The 18,712-nt window shown below is 36.8% G+C and overlaps 1 protein-coding gene across 5 annotated transcripts in view; it reads left to right on the plus strand.

Moving 5' to 3' along the window:
* Positions 1-18,712, plus strand: part of LOC134673250 (protein doublesex-like) — a 313,376-nt gene that overhangs the window by 96,001 nt on the left and 198,663 nt on the right. The window contains exons 2-5 of one of the 5 annotated variants that reach the window (XR_010099441.1): positions 3,646-3,786; positions 8,714-8,812; positions 12,281-12,334; positions 15,137-15,172. Coding sequence is in view for 2 of the 5 variants with exons in the window: in XM_063531214.1 (XP_063387284.1) it covers positions 3,646-3,786; positions 8,714-8,795; positions 12,281-12,334; positions 15,033-15,066 (311 nt within the window). In the remaining 3 variants the exon portion in view is untranslated. Of the gene's footprint in view, positions 1-3,645; positions 3,787-8,713; positions 8,813-12,280; positions 12,335-15,032; positions 15,305-18,712 lie in introns of those variants that run through there. The other 4 variants (XR_010099442.1, XR_010099440.1, XM_063531214.1 and 1 more) reach the window with 4 other exon arrangements.

Here is an 18,712-nt window from a genome sequence, read left to right on the forward strand (position 1 = left end):
AGTTTCACAGTCACTTCATTTTGTTTATAACAATTAACATAAACAAGGCCTAACTTAAGTCATAGTGACGTATGACGGTTCTGCGAAGTATTTTAAGGGCCATTAAGGCGTAATTTGGAGCGTTACAATTCAGTCATTGAAGTGTTAGGTTAAGTACTTCTTATAACTTATAAGAATTGTTTTTATTTGAACCTTATTGGATACTAGCTGTGCCCGCGGCTCCGCCCGCGTGGATTTCGGTTTGTGTCAGTAAGCTGCTAAATATATAAAAAATAGTAAATTACATTACGCTGTATTTTTTTATTCAAAAAATTATGACATTTATAATTTCCTGCATGATAATTTCTTAAAATAATTCTATCTTATTGTTTCATACTTTTTAGAGCGCGATTTGTAGTAGTCCGACTACGCCCGACTCTTTTAGTATGAGAAAGTCGAAGTCGCCTAGCTTTGGACCGCGTGCAGTGCGCCACATACGTCGCGCAATTCCCGACTCTTTTAGTATGAGGGCGCCGAAGAAGCCCGGCTTTGGAACGCATTCAGCGCGCCACGTGCGTCGGGCTTAGCCCGACGCTTTGAGTATGAGGGTGCCTTCGGCTCCCAACTTTGGCAAGCGTACAGCGTGTCAGGTACGTCGGGTTACGCCCGACGCTTTGAGTATGAGGGAGGCGCCCGGCTTTGGAACGCGTACAGCGTATCACGTACGTCGGTCTACGCCCGACACTTTTAGTATGAGGGCGCCGATCGGCTTTGGAACGCGTACAGCGTGCTACGTGCGTTTGGCGTAGCCCGACGCTTTGAGTATGAGGGTGCCTTCGGCGCCCAACTTTGGCAAGCGTACAGCGTATCACGTACGTCGGTCTACGCCCGACTCTTTTAGTATGAGGGCGCCGAAGACGCCCAGCTTTGAAACGCGTACGTTACGCCCGACGCTCGGAGTATGAGGGCGCCGGAGGCGCCCTGCTTTGGAACGCGTACAGCGTGTCACGTACGTCGGTCTACGCCCGACACTTTTAGTATGAGGGTGCCGTAGGTCCCGGCTTTGGAACGCGTACACGTACAGCGCGCCACGTACGTCGGGCTACTCCCGACGCTTTGAGTATGGGGGCGCCGAAGGCGCCCGGCTTTGAAACGCGTACAGCGCGACACGTACGTCGGGTTAAGTCCGAAGCAGTGCCGGATAAAGATATTTTGATGCCCTAAGCATTTCTAGACCATGGTGCCTCCTCTCCCTAGGGTCATTAAGATTAAATTATTTTTTTTGGTAAATTGAGTGAAGTTCATTGCAACATTACAGCTGAGAATGGAAATCAGTCACATCATTTTATCACGAAAATTGACAGTGCCGCAGCAGTAATGTTGCAACAGAGTACCTAATGCTGTTGCATTCGCCACCCGAATGTCACCTTTATCATATCTTAGGTGAGAATGAAATTGAAAACGCGAGCGAAGCGAGCGGGAAAATTTTTCGATAAAAAAACGCAATTTGATAGACAATTGTACATTTTTACTTTTAGTATGGAAATCAGTCATATCATTTTATCACGAAAATCGATAGTGCTGCAGCAGTAACGTTGTAACAGAGTAATGCTGCTGCAGTCGCCACCCGAATGTCACCTTTATCATATCTTAGGTGAGAATGTAATTGAAAACGCGAGCGAAGCGAGCGGGAAAATTTTTCGATAAAAAAACGCAATTTGATAGACAGTTGTACATTTTTACTTTTAGTATGGAAATCAGTCACATCATTTTATCACGAAAATCGATAGTGCTGCAGCAGTAACGTTGTAACAGAGTAATGCTGCTGCAGTCGCCACCCGAATGGCACCTTTATCATATCTTAGAAAGTGATTGAAAACGCGAGCGAAGCGAGCGCGAAAATGTTTCGATATAAAAACGCAATTTTACTTTTAGTCCCAACCAGGCGCGAATCCAGGATTTCATACAAAGAAGGGATGGGACAGTTTTCTATCAGCCTAGCTTCGCATAGGGCTCGATATTTTAGGATCTCAGCGAGGTTGTTTTTATGCATAAAAGATGCAAGAAAGCAAAGCTTGGAATTGACCAAGTGAATTGAATTGGCGAAGTGTGAGCAAGGCAGTAGGTCCAGCTGCGAAAGAGGAAAGCTTGGATCTGGATCCACGCCCAAGTGTAATTAAGGCAGAAGATCAACTTTGCCGTAAGGCAGAAGGCCTCGCATAAGACCTAACGCCGAACCGCAAAAGAGTGGGCTGAAATCGAATCTATGCATGTAATCACGACTCTTCTGCTACCGATTATTTCCCAAAGAAGTTCGCGCCATTATTTTTGCAAATTAGCTTTTGGACAGCTAAAAAAAATCGTGTGGTAAAAACGATGTGTCTGTCCCCAATTTTAAAATTTGTTCTACTTTTTCAACCCGGCATTTTGGTGCCCCCCCTGAACGATGGTGCCCTAAGCACGTACTTGTTTTGCTTATTGGTTAATCCGGCTGCTTACTGGTCCGAAGGTTTGACTATGGCTACGGCTTTGGTAAGCGTACAGCGTGTCACGTACGTCGGGCTAAGGTTAAGGCATTCAGAAGTTGTAATAAAGAAACTCAGATAAATAAATATATACCTACATACAAAAACGAACGCTGAAAACACAATACACACTCTCTCTCTTTTTTTCGGGTAGTAGTGAAAAAGATGGCACTGTGCAATGAGGGGTAATTAATTTACTGTCGTTTAATTTTGTTGTATATTATTAAATCGACATAATTATTCAGTTAAATGTGATGATGTCCGTACCCTCTCATCTAAACTTAGAGTTAATTTGGCAAAAACCTTCCTCGGTGGCTATTCATGTCACTACGTATTAAATTCAGCGCCATCTGTTAGTTTACCAGGGTACTCAATAGTGGTAGCACATATTTGAAAAAAGTTTGCCCCTCCTTCCTACGTAGCGCCATAAGATTCAGGGGCAAACTTAAATCAAGCGAGTGTTGTGGCTACCCCCCCTTTTAAGGGTTGAATTTTTATAGCCTATAACCTGGCCGGAGATTTTCTCGACAGATTAGTAAAGTTTGTATCAAAATCCGTTCAGCCGTTTTCACGTGATGCGCGTTCAAATAAACAGACAAACAGATAAACAGACAAAAATTCTAAAAACTGTTGGAACGTGTTCTGTTATCGATTCTAAGTATCCCCAGCCAACTTTTTTTCAAATATCTTCCATGTACAGACTTTCGACCCTCTACAGCTTTATTATATGTATAGATAGATAGATAGATATCCTATACCATTTCCTATTTAATGTACATATTAGAAATGGGCAGATTTTTATTATTACGATACATATGAAAAAATGGCACCTAATGAAGATGGACAAGTTAGAGTTGGACTCGCCCACCGAGGGTTCCGTACTTTTTAGTATTTGTTGTTATAGCGGCAACATAAATATCACGGTTCATGAGATACAGCCTGGTAGATAGACGGACGGACAGACAGACAGACGGGTAGTGGAGTCTATAATAGGGGTCCCGTTTATGCCCTTTGGATACGGAACGGAACCCTTAAAATGGTATTGGAGTTGGAACGGAACCCTTAAATTGGAATTAAAATGGTAAATAAAAAAAAAGAATAAAAAAAATGTAAAATGCATTAGAATATCTCATTGTTCCAGTGGCCCTGGACTCACTGGTAGAAAACTGCCACAAACTGCTGGAAAAGTTCCACTACAGCTGGGAGATGATGCCGCTCGTGCTGGTCATCCTCAACTATGCTGGCTCCGACCTGGAGGAGGCCTCGCGGAAGATTGATGAAGGTAAGTTTAACTTTAAGATTGCTAATAATATTTTCAAACTTATTCAAAGGGCTAATCCACCAAAATATTATATAATGTGCTAGAAAGTGAAGCAGAGGTAGGTGACCCCCCTGTAAACAAACTTTTATGCAGGGGGGTGGTCACCTCTCTCTGCTGCTGTCTGTAGGACTTCTAGCAACGGACGCTGTTATTCAGCCACCGCTGTTGATGCCGCTTCTGATAGTGATACTTTTAGATCGATATACTACGCTCACTTCCATTCGATTACGTCATACGGGGTATTGATATGGGGAAACTCGACGGATGCGAAACTATTACGAAAACGCAGGGTACTTTGGTCCGAGTAAAGCCCTGGGATTCGTGCAGAGGTCTTTATGTCACACAAGATTTATGAAGGTAAGCAAGTTGGGATAGAGGCGGGTTGGAACACTTGAGATAAGTCAAGGTCACAGCTGGATGGTGCCGCTGGTCTTCCTCAGGCCGGCTCCGACTTCCAAGCTTCGCGGAATGACGAGGTAAGAAGCTGCTGGAGTTACTACAGCTGATGCTGCTGGTGCTGATGCGTCTCAAGCTGGCTCCGACCTCGAGACCTCATGCAAGATTAACGAATGTACACGCTAATAACGAAGGACTAGATGAAATAGTGGTATGCTAGGTATATGGCTTCTTATTTTTTCACTTTATAATATAAATACATATACATAGGTATGTATTGCTGCGCATGCGAATGTTGGGGAAATGGATTCGGAACATGTGATTTAGGGTCTTTTAGCTCCGTTGAAGTACAAAGAAAAGAGTAGGTAGAATACGTTTATACACAGAAAAAAAGTTCTTTAATTAAAATGTTTCAAGACAATCAAAATTGACAGTGAAGGTCAAAACTTGCCACGACAAATGCAAGTTTTATTTGTCAAAATAAATATTCAAAATATAATGAAATGAGAGACCTTTTTAAAGGCCTCTGGGCTAGAGGATAAATGTGTCCACTAAATAAGGCGATTGAAATGTTAAATAAATAAGCCGTCTGGCAATCAATGGCGAGGTGCCAAATGTTGTCACATATCTAATTTATGTAAATATCCTGGTGCTTGACACTGGAGTAAGGGTTACCACCTGCAATATTGATTCACCAGTGTGTGGCACTAGAGTTAGACGAAGATAAATCTATATCGATTTTGATAGCACACGCAGTGCAAGTGTTATTTATACGTCATTTCATAGAATATTCAATGAATTCAATTCATAGAAGTTCAGATAACACTTGCACTGCGTGTGCTATCAAAATCGATATAGATTTATCTTCGTCTAACTCTAGTGCCACACACTGGTGAATCAATATTGCAGGTGGTAACCCTGCTATTCCCGGCTATTCATAAATTACGTCATTTCAAATTAGGGGAGGGGGTCTGGCTGGACATCGGATGATGGTAGCATGACGTAGGAGGAAACGGGGTCATTCGAAGCATGATTTTTGGATGATTTTAGGGGGGGGGGTCAAAAATCGATGACGTAATTAATGGACAGCCCCCTATCAAAATCGGTGCAGATTTTACTTGGTTCAACTCTATGCGTATGCGACACAAGCATTTTTGCACTGAATATGTGTGTCCTATCCTATGGATATTATATCAAGTGCTTTTGACCATTCACCACAGTCTCCTATTTCGCTTTTTCGCCTTATCCTCTAGTCGCCCAGAGACCTATAAAAAGGGGTCCCATTCCATTGTATTTTGAATCTTTATTTTAACAAAACAAAGTTGCATTTGTCTTGGCAAGTTTTGACGTGTGGCCACAGAAGTTGTAAGTCATTGCTGCTAGCTCTATATTTTGATCTATTAATCGTATTTTAAAATATTAGAGTGCGTCTAAGCTAACTTTGCACCGATTTGAACAGTACAGTCACCTGCATAATGTTACACAATGAAGGCAGCAAAAATATCTGACACGATCTTATTTGTAGACTCATAAGAGCGCGTGTCACATATTTTTGCGGCCTTTGAAGAGTAAGAAATTATTGCTGGTTATAAGGTGTATCATTATTAACGTCACGTTTTCATAGAAATTTGACATTAATGATGACACTGCCACACTTTGCTATTGCAATTGTCGTGCAGAGTTAGCTTGGTCCGACTCTAGAGATGTCTGTACTTACCCTTCATAAAAAATTTATCCTGTACTTATATATCGTTACCAGAGTTATGTTAGGAAACTTTTCTCTAATAGACGACAAAACTCGAATGAATTAAATTATCAAAGAGATTTTGGTATAGAGGCGGATTGTCCAAGCAATTTTTGTAGCCACATTAAAGGAGAATGGGCACTTTAGTATGGGCAGTGTCCCATGGATGTATACTGTTGAGATATATGTCGTTTTAAAGCTCTTAATCGTAGTATCATTTTATTGTATGGCACCAACCTTAGACAACTTGCAGGGACCGAGCTATATACAAAAAAAAGTTGCGCACATAAGCAGTTATTTTTCATAATACGCTTGATATAATAAGTTGTTGCGTTTTATTTTTGCCCATTCTCCTTTACTGCCATCTTTCGACACTTGATTAAAACTTTTAGAACGTTTATTGACTCTGATCCTTGTTCTTGACTTTGATTGTTTGTGAAAAAGTGTCGCCATCTACACGAGCAAAAGATATGGCTCCATTTTAGGTATGGTTTTCAAGCGATGACGCCATACCTTTGGCCTACGCTGGTGTAGATGGCGACACTCTTTGCCATTTAACACAATAGATATCACTATCAGTGAAAGGACAAGGATCAAAGTCAAATGACGTTCTAAAAGTTTTAATCAAGTGTCGAAAGATGGCAGTATTTACTGTGGCTACAAACATTACTTTGAAAATCCACCTCTATATTAAATTTTCTTTGATATTCTTCTTCCTCGCGTTATCCTGGCATTTTGCCACGGCTCATGGGAGCCTGTGGTGAGCTTGACAACTAATCCTAAGAATTGACGTAGGCACTAGTTTTTACGAAAGCGACTGCCATCTGACCTTCCAAGTTCCAACCCAGAGGGGAAACTATAGTAACAGCACCAGTCATGGGACATTTAAGAGGAAATTTGGAGCATTTATGATATTTCCCGTATACATGTAAATGGTCTACCGCTTAGCGTGTTAAAAGATGAAAGTCCTATCCGTCTTTCATGTTTTAGGCGTGTTGTATCAAAGATACAGCAATTAGTTTCCACATATTTAACAAATTAAAACTATGCTTTTTTTCTCCAGTCATGGACACCAAATCTCCAGTAATGGGCCCCCGGTAATGGACGTGGATCCAGTAATGGGCCCCCTATAATGGGCATTGCTCTATCAGTATAAAATATTGAAATGGGGAATAAGTTACGGCAAAAAAATCAATTTTTGGTATAGCTTTTATCGCTGAATGTATTTTTCTTTCCACAGCCAATTATTATTGTATTAGATCCATCGAGACAATTCTAATATGCCCAAACACAATTAGTTAGGGTTTATTGCAATAAAGTTCCCATGGCCGCCTCCTGTCTCCATCATCAGATTAGGTCCATGTTATCATAATATTGCATTATCATCTGATTTGCATACTTAATTACGTACTTCAACAAAATTCAACTGAATCGGAAATCAAAAAGTAGCTCAAATTCAGCTACCAACATTGGACCCACACTAACTAACAGGGCAAGTTAAATAAAAGTTTGGAAAAACGATATTAATTTATCCGTGTATAAGTCCGAGAATACCTCCTGATTGACATATTTCGTAACTACATTTTACTTCTGTATTGTTTAAACATGAAATAATGGCATGGCAAGCATCATTTTTTCAATTTTCCCATCATAGGAGGTACGCAGTTTTACAGCTCCTATAATGGGATTGGGCCAAATACCACTATTTTTTTTACATCTGTGGAGTCACAACATAGTGTGTTGTATACCTTATCTCATGGTAAATGCAATTAACAAAACACGTTCTAGTTTTCATCAAGTATTAATTAATTGAAATTTAATAAATTAACTCACCTCTCTTAGCGAAGTTGTTAAGAATTCGTAGTGGTATTTTTTTTCGGCGACACAAAAATTTTTTGGGTTGACGCCAATTTATTAAAAAGCAACCAAATTTAATGAAACTTCAAACTGAAACAGCTCTAGGACTCTTATTTATGATAATATACAGCCAGTGTTAATAAACTACTTTTAGATACTTATTTTAGAGGAATTATGTTTTTTTATCCCATTACTGGTTCCACGTCCATTATAGGGTATACTACTATAGGTATTATTGGGATTAGTCATTCTCTTTGATATTATTATCATAATATTTTAACCTAGGTCTTAGTTATATACAAGGTTACATAAAATAAATGTTCCCAGTCCATTTATCCATTTATATTGTGTCTATTACAATTGTAAGGCTGCATTTTGTGATTGAAAAATACTAAAATATATAGTTTTTACTTTTTGAAAATTCAAAAAATATGTTCAGTTCAGTCGGACCAAGCTATCTCGGCATGGCATTTGCAATGGCAAAGTGTGGAAATGTCATCACATTTCCACATTTTGTTCTGTTCAAATCAATGCAAAGTTAGGTTAGACGGACTCTATGTAGCAAGAATAATATCCCACCTTAATCTGTCATGGTCATAACAAATGAATGACAAACGGCCCGATTCGAACTTTAAGATATGTGTCAATTAATAGATCTAGAAACGATATGGATTAGATATGCCAGTGTCAAATGTGACGTTTCTCCAAACAAAATCGTTACTTAACACCTAATACATATCGTTTCTAGATCTATTAATTGTCGTATCTTAAAGTTGGAATCAGGCAGAAAGTCTTTTCTATTGACAGATACTTATACATAGATTGGTTCTCCAAAATGCAGTCTGCGCCGCCATGCGAACGTTCAAACTGTGCGATTTCCATTGTCCCCAGGCAAAATGATCATCAACGATTACGCGAGGAAACACAATCTGAACATCTTCGACGGGCTCGAGCTGCGGAACTCGACACGCCAGTACGGACTTTAATACAGTAATATTAGTTGTTTCCAAGACGAACGGAAATATTGCTGGAACTGTACACACACATTTACACTTTTAAACTAGAAAGAACACACAACAATAAAATAAACCGACTTCCAAATATAAAAATCCATTCTCAAAAAAAGACTAGCCGCTTAATGAGACATAGGTTTTTTTTAAGTGGTGGAAAGTTACATAAATACGTCAATTTCTCACACAATACAAAATTAAAACATTCGATTAAATTTATTTTATGATTTTGATGTTAGTGGAAAATCAGTGGCAATTTTGGACCTCAATGAGACAGAACTACGAAAATTTCTTGCGAACTTAAAAATAACATTCCGCTTAGTCATTTAAAGGTAAATTTAAGAAATATTGTCTATATTTTTAAGCTAAATTATCGTTACACGCAATAAATTTTATTTTTTAATAAAAATATTGAAAACTAATTTCTAATAAACTCTCCATAATAAATCTTAAAAATTTATATTTTAGTTATTTATTGATGAATATAAAAAATTAATTTAATTTAATTACGATAATTTGCGAGTCAAGAGTCTTGACTATACTTTATAATATTTATTTAAATTTTCTTTGTAATTAATCTTTTAAAATTCCTTGTAACTGTGCTGATGAAAGAATGCTGTGTAATAAACAATAAATAAACAGCAAAGCGTTTATAAAGACATCTTAATATCCGTAATTCCATATCTAATGACTTTAACTGCAATAAATTTAGCAGTGTACACAACAAAACAATATAATAAACAGACATTAATCTTCATGGCATTAAGCGCTTTTTGTACGTTTTGTGCAATAAAGATAACATTGAGACGGGCGACTAGCGAATAAAGCCGCTATCTGCCCGATTCGAATTTTAAGATACGTCAAGTAATAATCATAATCATAATCATAATCATTTTTATTCATAAAACCAGTTTACATGTCAACAGTTTACATGTAATAGATCTAGAAACGATATGGAATAGATGTGTCAGTGTTAAATGTGACGTGTCTTCAAAGAAAAACGTCAGTTTTGACACTGACACATCTACACTGAGAGAAAAGTACAACAAAAACACACTTAGAACTACAAAAATAAACTTAATCCGGGGACAAGGAGAGTTAACTAATAGGAACAAATTGACTTTTGCAATTTCTATTAGTTCTTGCAATTTCTATTATCTGTTTGTTGAAATTATATTTGGAATTACTGAGCTGTTTGTAGAAATAAATAAACTTTACAGAAATAGTGAAACGTCCATAATTATTACTAAAACTTCATTTTTTCCCCCAGTACAGAACTGTTTTATAATTCCTGGTGATGATTTTTCTCTCAGTGTACTATATATCTAATCACATATGGAATAGATGTGTCAGTCTCAAAAGTGACGTTTTTATTAGTGTTCCGTACAAAACTTTGTTTACGGAACACTTATGGGATCACTTCGGTTTTTTTGAAGACGCGTCACATTTGACACTGACAAATCTAATCCATATCGTTTCTAGATCTATTACTTGACGTATCTTAAAGTTCGAATCGGGCCGTATGACACTTCAAAGACGCCATTTTGTAAAACGTCAAGCTTCAACAGTTTATGCTAATAATGACAGCTGACATCTTAATATCTATAAGGAAGTAATTATCATTTTATATAGCCAATTTGCAGCCAATTTGCCAATTTGCAAGAAGCAGTGGTGGCCGAGTGGATATGACGGAAGCAGTGGTGGCCGAGTGGATATGACGTCTGACTTTCAATCCGGAGGTCGGGGGTTCAAATCCTGGCTCGTACCAATGAGTTTTTCGGAACTTATGTACGAAATATCATTTGATATTTACCACTAGCTTTTCGGTGAAGGAAAACATCGTGAGGAAACCTGCATACATCTGCGAAGAAATTCAAAGGTGTATGTGAAGTCCCCAATCCGCTGTGGGCTAGCGTGGGGACTATAGCCCAAGCCCTCTCGCGCATGAGAGGAGGCCTGTGCTCAGCAGTGGGACGTATATAGGCTGAAATGATGATGATGATGATGATGATGATAGCCAATTTGTATGAAAACGGGATTTGCTGAAGGAATGTCGATCGAGGGTGAATTTTATTGAATAGAATCGAATTAGATATAGATACTAAATCATACAAACAAACTCAAATACACCTAAATTATAAGCTAATATTATAAAATAATATATATTACAATATATCAAAAATGTAAGTTAGTATAGTATTGTAGGTGATTCATTAACGAAAAATATTTTAATTACCTTTTTTGATTCACAGCTGACATGCTTCTAAGTTCTAAGCCGCTTAAAGAAACATAGATTTTTGTATAAAAATTGTCAAAAATTGTTTTGAATCATTAAATTGGTCATAATATCGTTTTGTGTTACAAGACATTACTAATATTATCCAAATTCCTAAAGCACTGTAATAAGCAACTTAAAACGTTCGATTATTTAAGAACTCACAAGCCGTGCTCTGGCGTCACGCCAGCCGATTCCCAATCACAATGAGATAACTGATGAAGATTCTATATGGCTACAACTAAATTTACTCTCAAGGGAGAAGAGACGCAAAGTAAATATTCGCGCATCGAAGACGATGCGTATTTTTGACGTAGTACTATCAAATTAAATTTATTTAAAACGACGCTCAGCTTACGTTGTGATTCAATCAATGTATTTGATGCAAGCAGACTAATCTATAAAGATGTATTATGTCTTATTATAGAATACATATATTTATTTATTTATTTATTTATTTAAACTTTCGCGCACATAAAATTATAAGTACAAATGGCGGTAAGTATATTATAACACACTAAGGTATACATAGTTTTATGTTATGGTTTTATTTATTATGAGATAGGTAATAAACTTAACAGTCAATAGTTTTTCTATATAATCTTTTTACAATCTACTAGTAAATAGCTACTTAAAAAAATCAATTTAGTTACATAAATGTTTCAATATTTTCAATTGCTATCGTAGTTCTAAGGTAAAATTACGTAGGTATCTTTCTTGAAACCGGTTAAATATGGTAGGCATTTAAATCTATATCGCTTCATATCATATAAAAAAAAACAATATAAATAATAATAACATCTTGGAAGTCGGTTTCTAATTGGATAAAATAGATAGCGACAAAGCGGCTGATAATATATATATGTATATCATTTTTAGGTACACTTGCAACAACCTGTATTTATATTACAAACATATCATTCATAAGTTATCAGTTATCATGACATATAGTTTCATCTACATAGTTTTCAATATAACACTTTAAATGCTAACCAAAATTCATCACACGTTGAATTTTAACCAAAATTTGACGAGAAAATTATAACTTCATATTTTCACACACGTTTCTGTTTTAAAGCTTTTTTTTATTTATGTTTTTTTTTTGTTTGAATCGACATATGTTAGTCTTTTTTTGCTTTTGCGAATGTTTTATAATGTTTTTGTTAATTTCAGCTCCATTTCGGATGGCGATGAAAAACGCCCACCTCAACCTAAGCAAGTTTCAAAGTAAGGTTCCATTTAAATCATCCAAAAATCGTTGAAACACACAAAAATAAACCAAAATTCCTGTTCTGACACCAACCTTTGTTTTTTACACGCACTTAGACCGAATTTGCAACGTTTTACCCCCTTTATGCGTCGTTTAATATGTCATCATTCGGTCAAGAATTTATTTTCAGTACCATTCGATCATCAGCAGCACATCGCGCTCGCTCGCCAATTACACGCGAATTTAGAGCAGCCATAGATAAAAGAAAAAAAACACCAACTGTCACGATGACACTTCATAGTTCATATAGTTTAGAGCAGCGGTCGGCAACCTTTTAGCAGCCAGGGGCCGCACTTTGTTAATATTTATGACTTTATCAGGCATTGTCGTTTGACAATATTATATACAAAATAGCTAGGGGGGCTCGCGGGCCGCAAGTGTGAGGTTCGTGGGCCGCTGTTTGCCTACCGCTGGTTTAGAGTATTCATAAATTAAATGAGAAGTAACCATGGATCCATCGATACTAGAGGAGGGTGGGAATCCAGGACTAAATCTATCTTCTATATATATAAATGCAAGTGTCCTGACTGACTGACTGATTCATCAACGCAGAGCCGAAACTACAAAAGCCAGAAAGTTGAAATTTGCACACCAGATTGCATTTATAAAGTGTACAAGAGATAAGAAGCGATTTTGACAAATTCAACCCCTAAGGGGGTTAAAAAGGGGATGAAAGTTTGTATGGGGTTAAAGTTTTCTTTTAAGCTAGGAATTTAAAACGTCGTAAAAAGATATATTATTAAAATACAAGAAAACTAATTTCAACGTTTTTGAAAATTCATCCCCTAAGGTGGTGAAAAAGGGGTTGAAAGTTTGTATGGAAATCAAAAATTTTTTTGAGTGGTGGACTTGAATCTTTGTATTTAGGAATATTATTAGAAGACAGAAAAAGTAATTTCAGCGTTTTGTAAAATTCATCCCCTAACAGGGTTAAAAAGGGGTTGAAAATTTTAATCCATTACAAATGCTTTGAAACTTCTTAGAAAGACATAATAGCCGATTACAAAAAAAAGTAATTGCAACGTTTTTGGAAATTAAATCCCTAAGGGGGCTAAAAAGGGGATGAAAATTCGTCTTAGGGTGTAAATTTAATTTTAAGCTAGGAACTTTAACTTTTTGGAAAAAAAGGTAATAAATTAAAAAACATGAAAACTAATTCAAGCATTTTTGAAAATCATCCTCCAAGGTGGTGAGAAAGGGGTTGAAAGTTTGTATAGACATCAGATATTTTGTGAGTGCGGAATGCGGAACTTGAATCTTTGTATAAGGGCATAGGTACCTATTATGAGAATACAAGAAAAGTAATTTCAGCAACCAACATCAAAATCCACTTGACTTAAAACTTCATACAACTTGCTAAAAAAGAAAAGTACTTAATTTCAACATTGCTTGGATATGAAAATTATAGGTACTAAAGATGTAAAATGTTGAAGATAAGATTCCACGCGGACGAAGTCGCGGGCAACAGATAGTAGTTCATATAAAATTGTATCATTGATTGTTACTGTGGCAAGGTACGAAATGGCACGAAAATTCAATTCTTTGACTGTACAATCTATCTTTGGGTAATATGGCTCTCTTGATATTTACTGTCGATGATTTAGCCAACTTCAAATTAGGAGCCACGTGGGGTCGAAGCAAATAATCCACGTTATAAAAAATTTTTAGCCAGCGTACGATAATATAACAAACATTAATATTTAATAATATGATAAATTATGGCCTCTAGGGCCCCGGCCCGACACGCTTATGACCACTTGCACCATTCACTAACCCGGGATTAACCGGTTAAACCTTGAGATACTTTGGTTACCAGTACGATTTGACACTTGGATAACGGTTTAACCGTTTAACCCCGGGTTAGTGGGATGGTATAAGTGGCGCTTAGAAGTCGAGAACACCAATACAAAAGTAAACAAGGTATTGTTGTAACAAGCACGAATAAATTCATTTAATTAATTCGTTCATTCAAAACGGCTCCATAAATAATATTTTGTTTCTTTCTGACAAACACAAAAGTCAAAATGATCAGATATATTGGACATTTTTATAGGTAAAAAAAATCAAATAGGTATACCTAATTTGATTTTTTATTTTGTTAAATTAAAACATATTTCATTCAAGACATAGACATATCAACAACTGACTGTCTTGACAAGACAGTCAAGACATATTTCATTCGTAAGCGGCGACCGATCTAGGGCTCTGCAATGCCTCTGTTGGGGCTCCGCGAGAATACTGGTTGTAATAATAAGAAAAAAAACAGCTATTTTATAGGTATATGTCTAATCTACGGTGATGAACGAAAAATTTGGGGCTCCGTCAAATATTTCGCTTTCCAAAACGGTCGCCGAAAAAGTTTGAGTGCCGTTGGGCTAGAGGTTATAAAGATGCTGTAATTGATAAAGCATATGAGTCACGATTACGTCGCTTGCGTACACTACGTATAGTAGCGAACTAGCGAAGCGCGCTGTATACAAACAATGTACGGAGGCTACAACGTTGCAAGTTCGGTCCACACAACACAATGTGTCATAACACATTAACAACAATGTTACACACCCACACATACAAATTTGCTAACTTGATAAAAGAGTGGTGTGTCAGCCGACGAATCAGAACATCACTAACCCAGTCGTGATTTCATTTCCACAGTGACCGGACGAAGGTGGAGAAATTCGAAATTTAAAAAAAAGTGACCACATTATTTATAGTGATGTGCAAGTGATACATTTTTTTATTTTGTTTTTCTTTTGTAGGAAAATGCTGAGCGAAATAAATAATTTTAGTGGTGTGCTATCTTCATCGATGAAGTTGTTTTGCGAATGATACTATGTTTTTCAAGTGCTGTGTTTTGTGGACTGTGAGGTGACTGTACCTGTATATAAGCTTCGTTGGACATTATGTCACACAAATCGGATCTCATGGTAAGTGCTAGTATTAGAATTTAACTCTGAGCGAATTCCTTTGACTCTTATGTCACACGTACTAGCCGCTGTCATACAATCTATGTAACGCTCTTATTTTAAAACTACATTCTAAAATAACATGAAATATGACATGAACATTCAAGTAACATATATATATGTTACTATAGACATAGATATATGTTACTTTCCATTGCTAGAAATTGTAATAAAAAGAAAATAGAGCGTTTTAGAGAAGTTTTACTCTCTATTTTCTTGTAGGCGAGCGACTTTTTTTACGCTCAACGCTGCAAAAGTTATTTTTTTACGCTCAACGCTGCAAGCGTCAGCGTCAAAGTAATTCGCTCAGAGTGTTTTTAGTACCTAAGTCTACGTTAAAGCCTCGGCTTTAATTACCAAACGTGACAACGCAATACAAATGTAGGTAAGTAGTGCATAATTATTTTCCATCGTATTTTCACGGAAACGTACGAACGTGTCTTGCTATTTCAGTCAGTATCGGTACAAAAAGTACTGACGATGACGTTGACTGAAGTAGCATGACAAATACGAAAGTTTTATGTTTATAATATTCATATTCGCGTCTATTAGGTACTGATTATTAACAAATAACGAGCTACTTATATGAAACAATGTTGGAAACCGACAATAACTGGCGCTATTAAAATTATCTCTTCTTAATTACACATATAAATACAACGTTATAATATATTTACGAATAAGCAACTCAAATAAAAACTTATAATTACAGCAGTTAAATAATTGAATTATGCATTTCCGGACGTTGAAATTGCGAAACAAAATGTTGACGTATGTCTTGTGGTGACATCGTGACATGCAATTAAATATAAAATTAAAATATTTACCTTTAAATAACAGATAGGTATGAATATTGTTTTATTTATCTTTTCATGAAATAGTAGATTGTACAACAAGGGCATAAAGTGACCCATATTTACCCGAGGCAACTTTTTGGTCCGAGCGAAGCGAAGACCAAAATAGTAGACGAGGGTAAAAATGGACATTTATGCCCTTGTTGTACACTCTGCTTTTCACTTCGATTGCGAGGAAAATAATTATATTTTTCACGGCAATTTACACCACGAAATTGTCGTTAAGCGAAAGAACATAATCCATAACCAATTCCCGCCAACTAACTTTTTAATTATTTTTTTTTAATTTTCAACATGTGATCAGAGTTTCAGACGCTTGGTTTTCTGCCAAGTCAAACATTTCGGAGCATTTTTGAACGATAATCGACTCTTATTTTACGTGACTTACTAAATTTAATGACAGAAAATACGGATTTCTAATAAATTGTAGCAAAAATAAAATAATATAACAAGTTTTGTCATCTACACAATTTTATTGCTCAGTAAAATTGTGCAATATGTTTTAACTGTTTGGCTGTTGAGACCGATTACCTTAGTCTTAGAAGAAAATTTTACTTTTATGCTCTAGAGCATAAAATGCGATTTTATATCGTCTACGCACGACATAAAGGTGCACTTTTTGAGCATGAGAAGTGAAAACAAATTTTTAACACTCCAAATACTTAATCAAAAACACCTATGGATTCGACTATGACAAAAGAGAAATGTAACCTGATGGAAGAGAGTACTTGAAAAGTTCTAGAGCAGATTTTACAGTGTTGCAACAAGACATATAGTCCCCCGCCGCGTCTGTCTGTTTGTGTGTATGTTCGCGATAAACTCAAAAACTACTGAACGGATTTTCGTGCAGCTTTTACCATCGATAGAGTGATTCTTAAGGAAGGTTTAGGTATATAATACACTGATACATGCTGGCTTGCCTAACCGCCCCTAATTACTTACATTCCAATAAATTAGAACTACATCATGCTTTGCAATTTACTTCATTACACCAACTAGAATTATGCGGTTATCGAGAACGCTCTCCCATTTGTAAGAGAAATGCTTTCGCTCGAGAATATTACATTGAGAACGTTCTCTAGAACTGCACAACTTAACCAGCCCACACGCAAACCCGACGGACCGTAGTATTGATCAACAATAAACAATATAAACATGAATATATTATTAGTTACGTGATTATGAATTTGAATGCAACCGATGCGTAACTGAGCATATGGATTTTCTAGGCGGTAGGTTTTCTTAACACATTGTTTTGTGGCAATTTTAGGATTAATTCATACATACATCACTGGCTCAGTGACCCAAAGAGGATCTTGGCCTCTGACACAAGAGAGCGCCATTCTGCCCTATTCTGCGCCACTTCACACCAGTTGGGTATTCCGAGGGCGGACAGGTCTTTTTGGGCTTCGTCACTCCAGCGGTATCTGGGACGCCCAGACGGACGTTTTCCGCCCGGGTGCCCCACATACGCTCTTCTCACAGCACAAAATTAATTATATAATTAATTAATTTTAGGATTAATTCATACTTATTTTAATTTTTAACAAGCAGAAACGTCTGCGAACGATGCATGCTATTAAGCTTAAAATAAAAAGTGGAAAAATTACTCAATTATTTAATTAATTCAAGCCGAATTCAGTAATTTTTTCACTTTTAAATTTATTCTAAGCATAATTCATACTTCACTAGCGACCCGCCCGGTTAACAAATTATACGCCCAAACCTTCAAGAATCACTCTATTGATAGGTGAAAACCGCATGAAAATCCGTTCAGCAGTTGCAGATGTTAAACAAACATACAAACACTCAAACAGACAGACGCGGCGGAGGACTTTGTTTTATAAAGTGTAGCCTACCCACCTACCTACCTACCTAGTGCTAGTGATACCTAGTGATAGTGATAGTAAATGTTGATGATTTTTTCAAATTCAACTTTCGATTTCATAGCCGAGCATAAACAAATACAGATGGCTAGTGCATAATTGTTTTCCATCGTTTTTTCCTCGGAAACGTTCGTATCCGTTAAGGCTGATTTAGACTGTGCGAGAACTCGCATGCGAGTTTCATTACATTGCGGTGTTTGATTGGTCGGTTGAGTTGGATGCAACCAATAGTCCTCAATGTAACTAAAATCGCATACGAATTCACGCGCCGTCTAAATCAGCCCTCATGCTACTTCAGTTAACGTCAGTACTTTTTGTACCGAGACTGACTGATACAAGCAAGACACGTTCGTACGTTTCCGTGAAAATACGATGGAAATAATTATGCACTACATTTGCACCATTTTTTCGATTACGCAGTAGTCCAGTATGCCAAAGCCATAATAAAGTTTAAAGTATGTTTATAACCATGTTTATATTTGTAAAATGTTTACAAATTGCCGCATAACATGATAAAATAATTAAAACGCACGCTATTAAATGAATTATTAATATTAATATAGCTGTGAAGCCTATACTATTATAGCTAGTTAGTCAAAGATCGCGTTTAATTCACGGAACAATATCAA

The sequence above is a fragment of the Cydia fagiglandana genome, chromosome 18 (genome assembly GCF_963556715.1).
Source record: "Cydia fagiglandana chromosome 18, ilCydFagi1.1, whole genome shotgun sequence".
Lineage (NCBI taxonomy): Eukaryota > Metazoa > Arthropoda > Insecta > Lepidoptera > Tortricidae > Cydia > Cydia fagiglandana.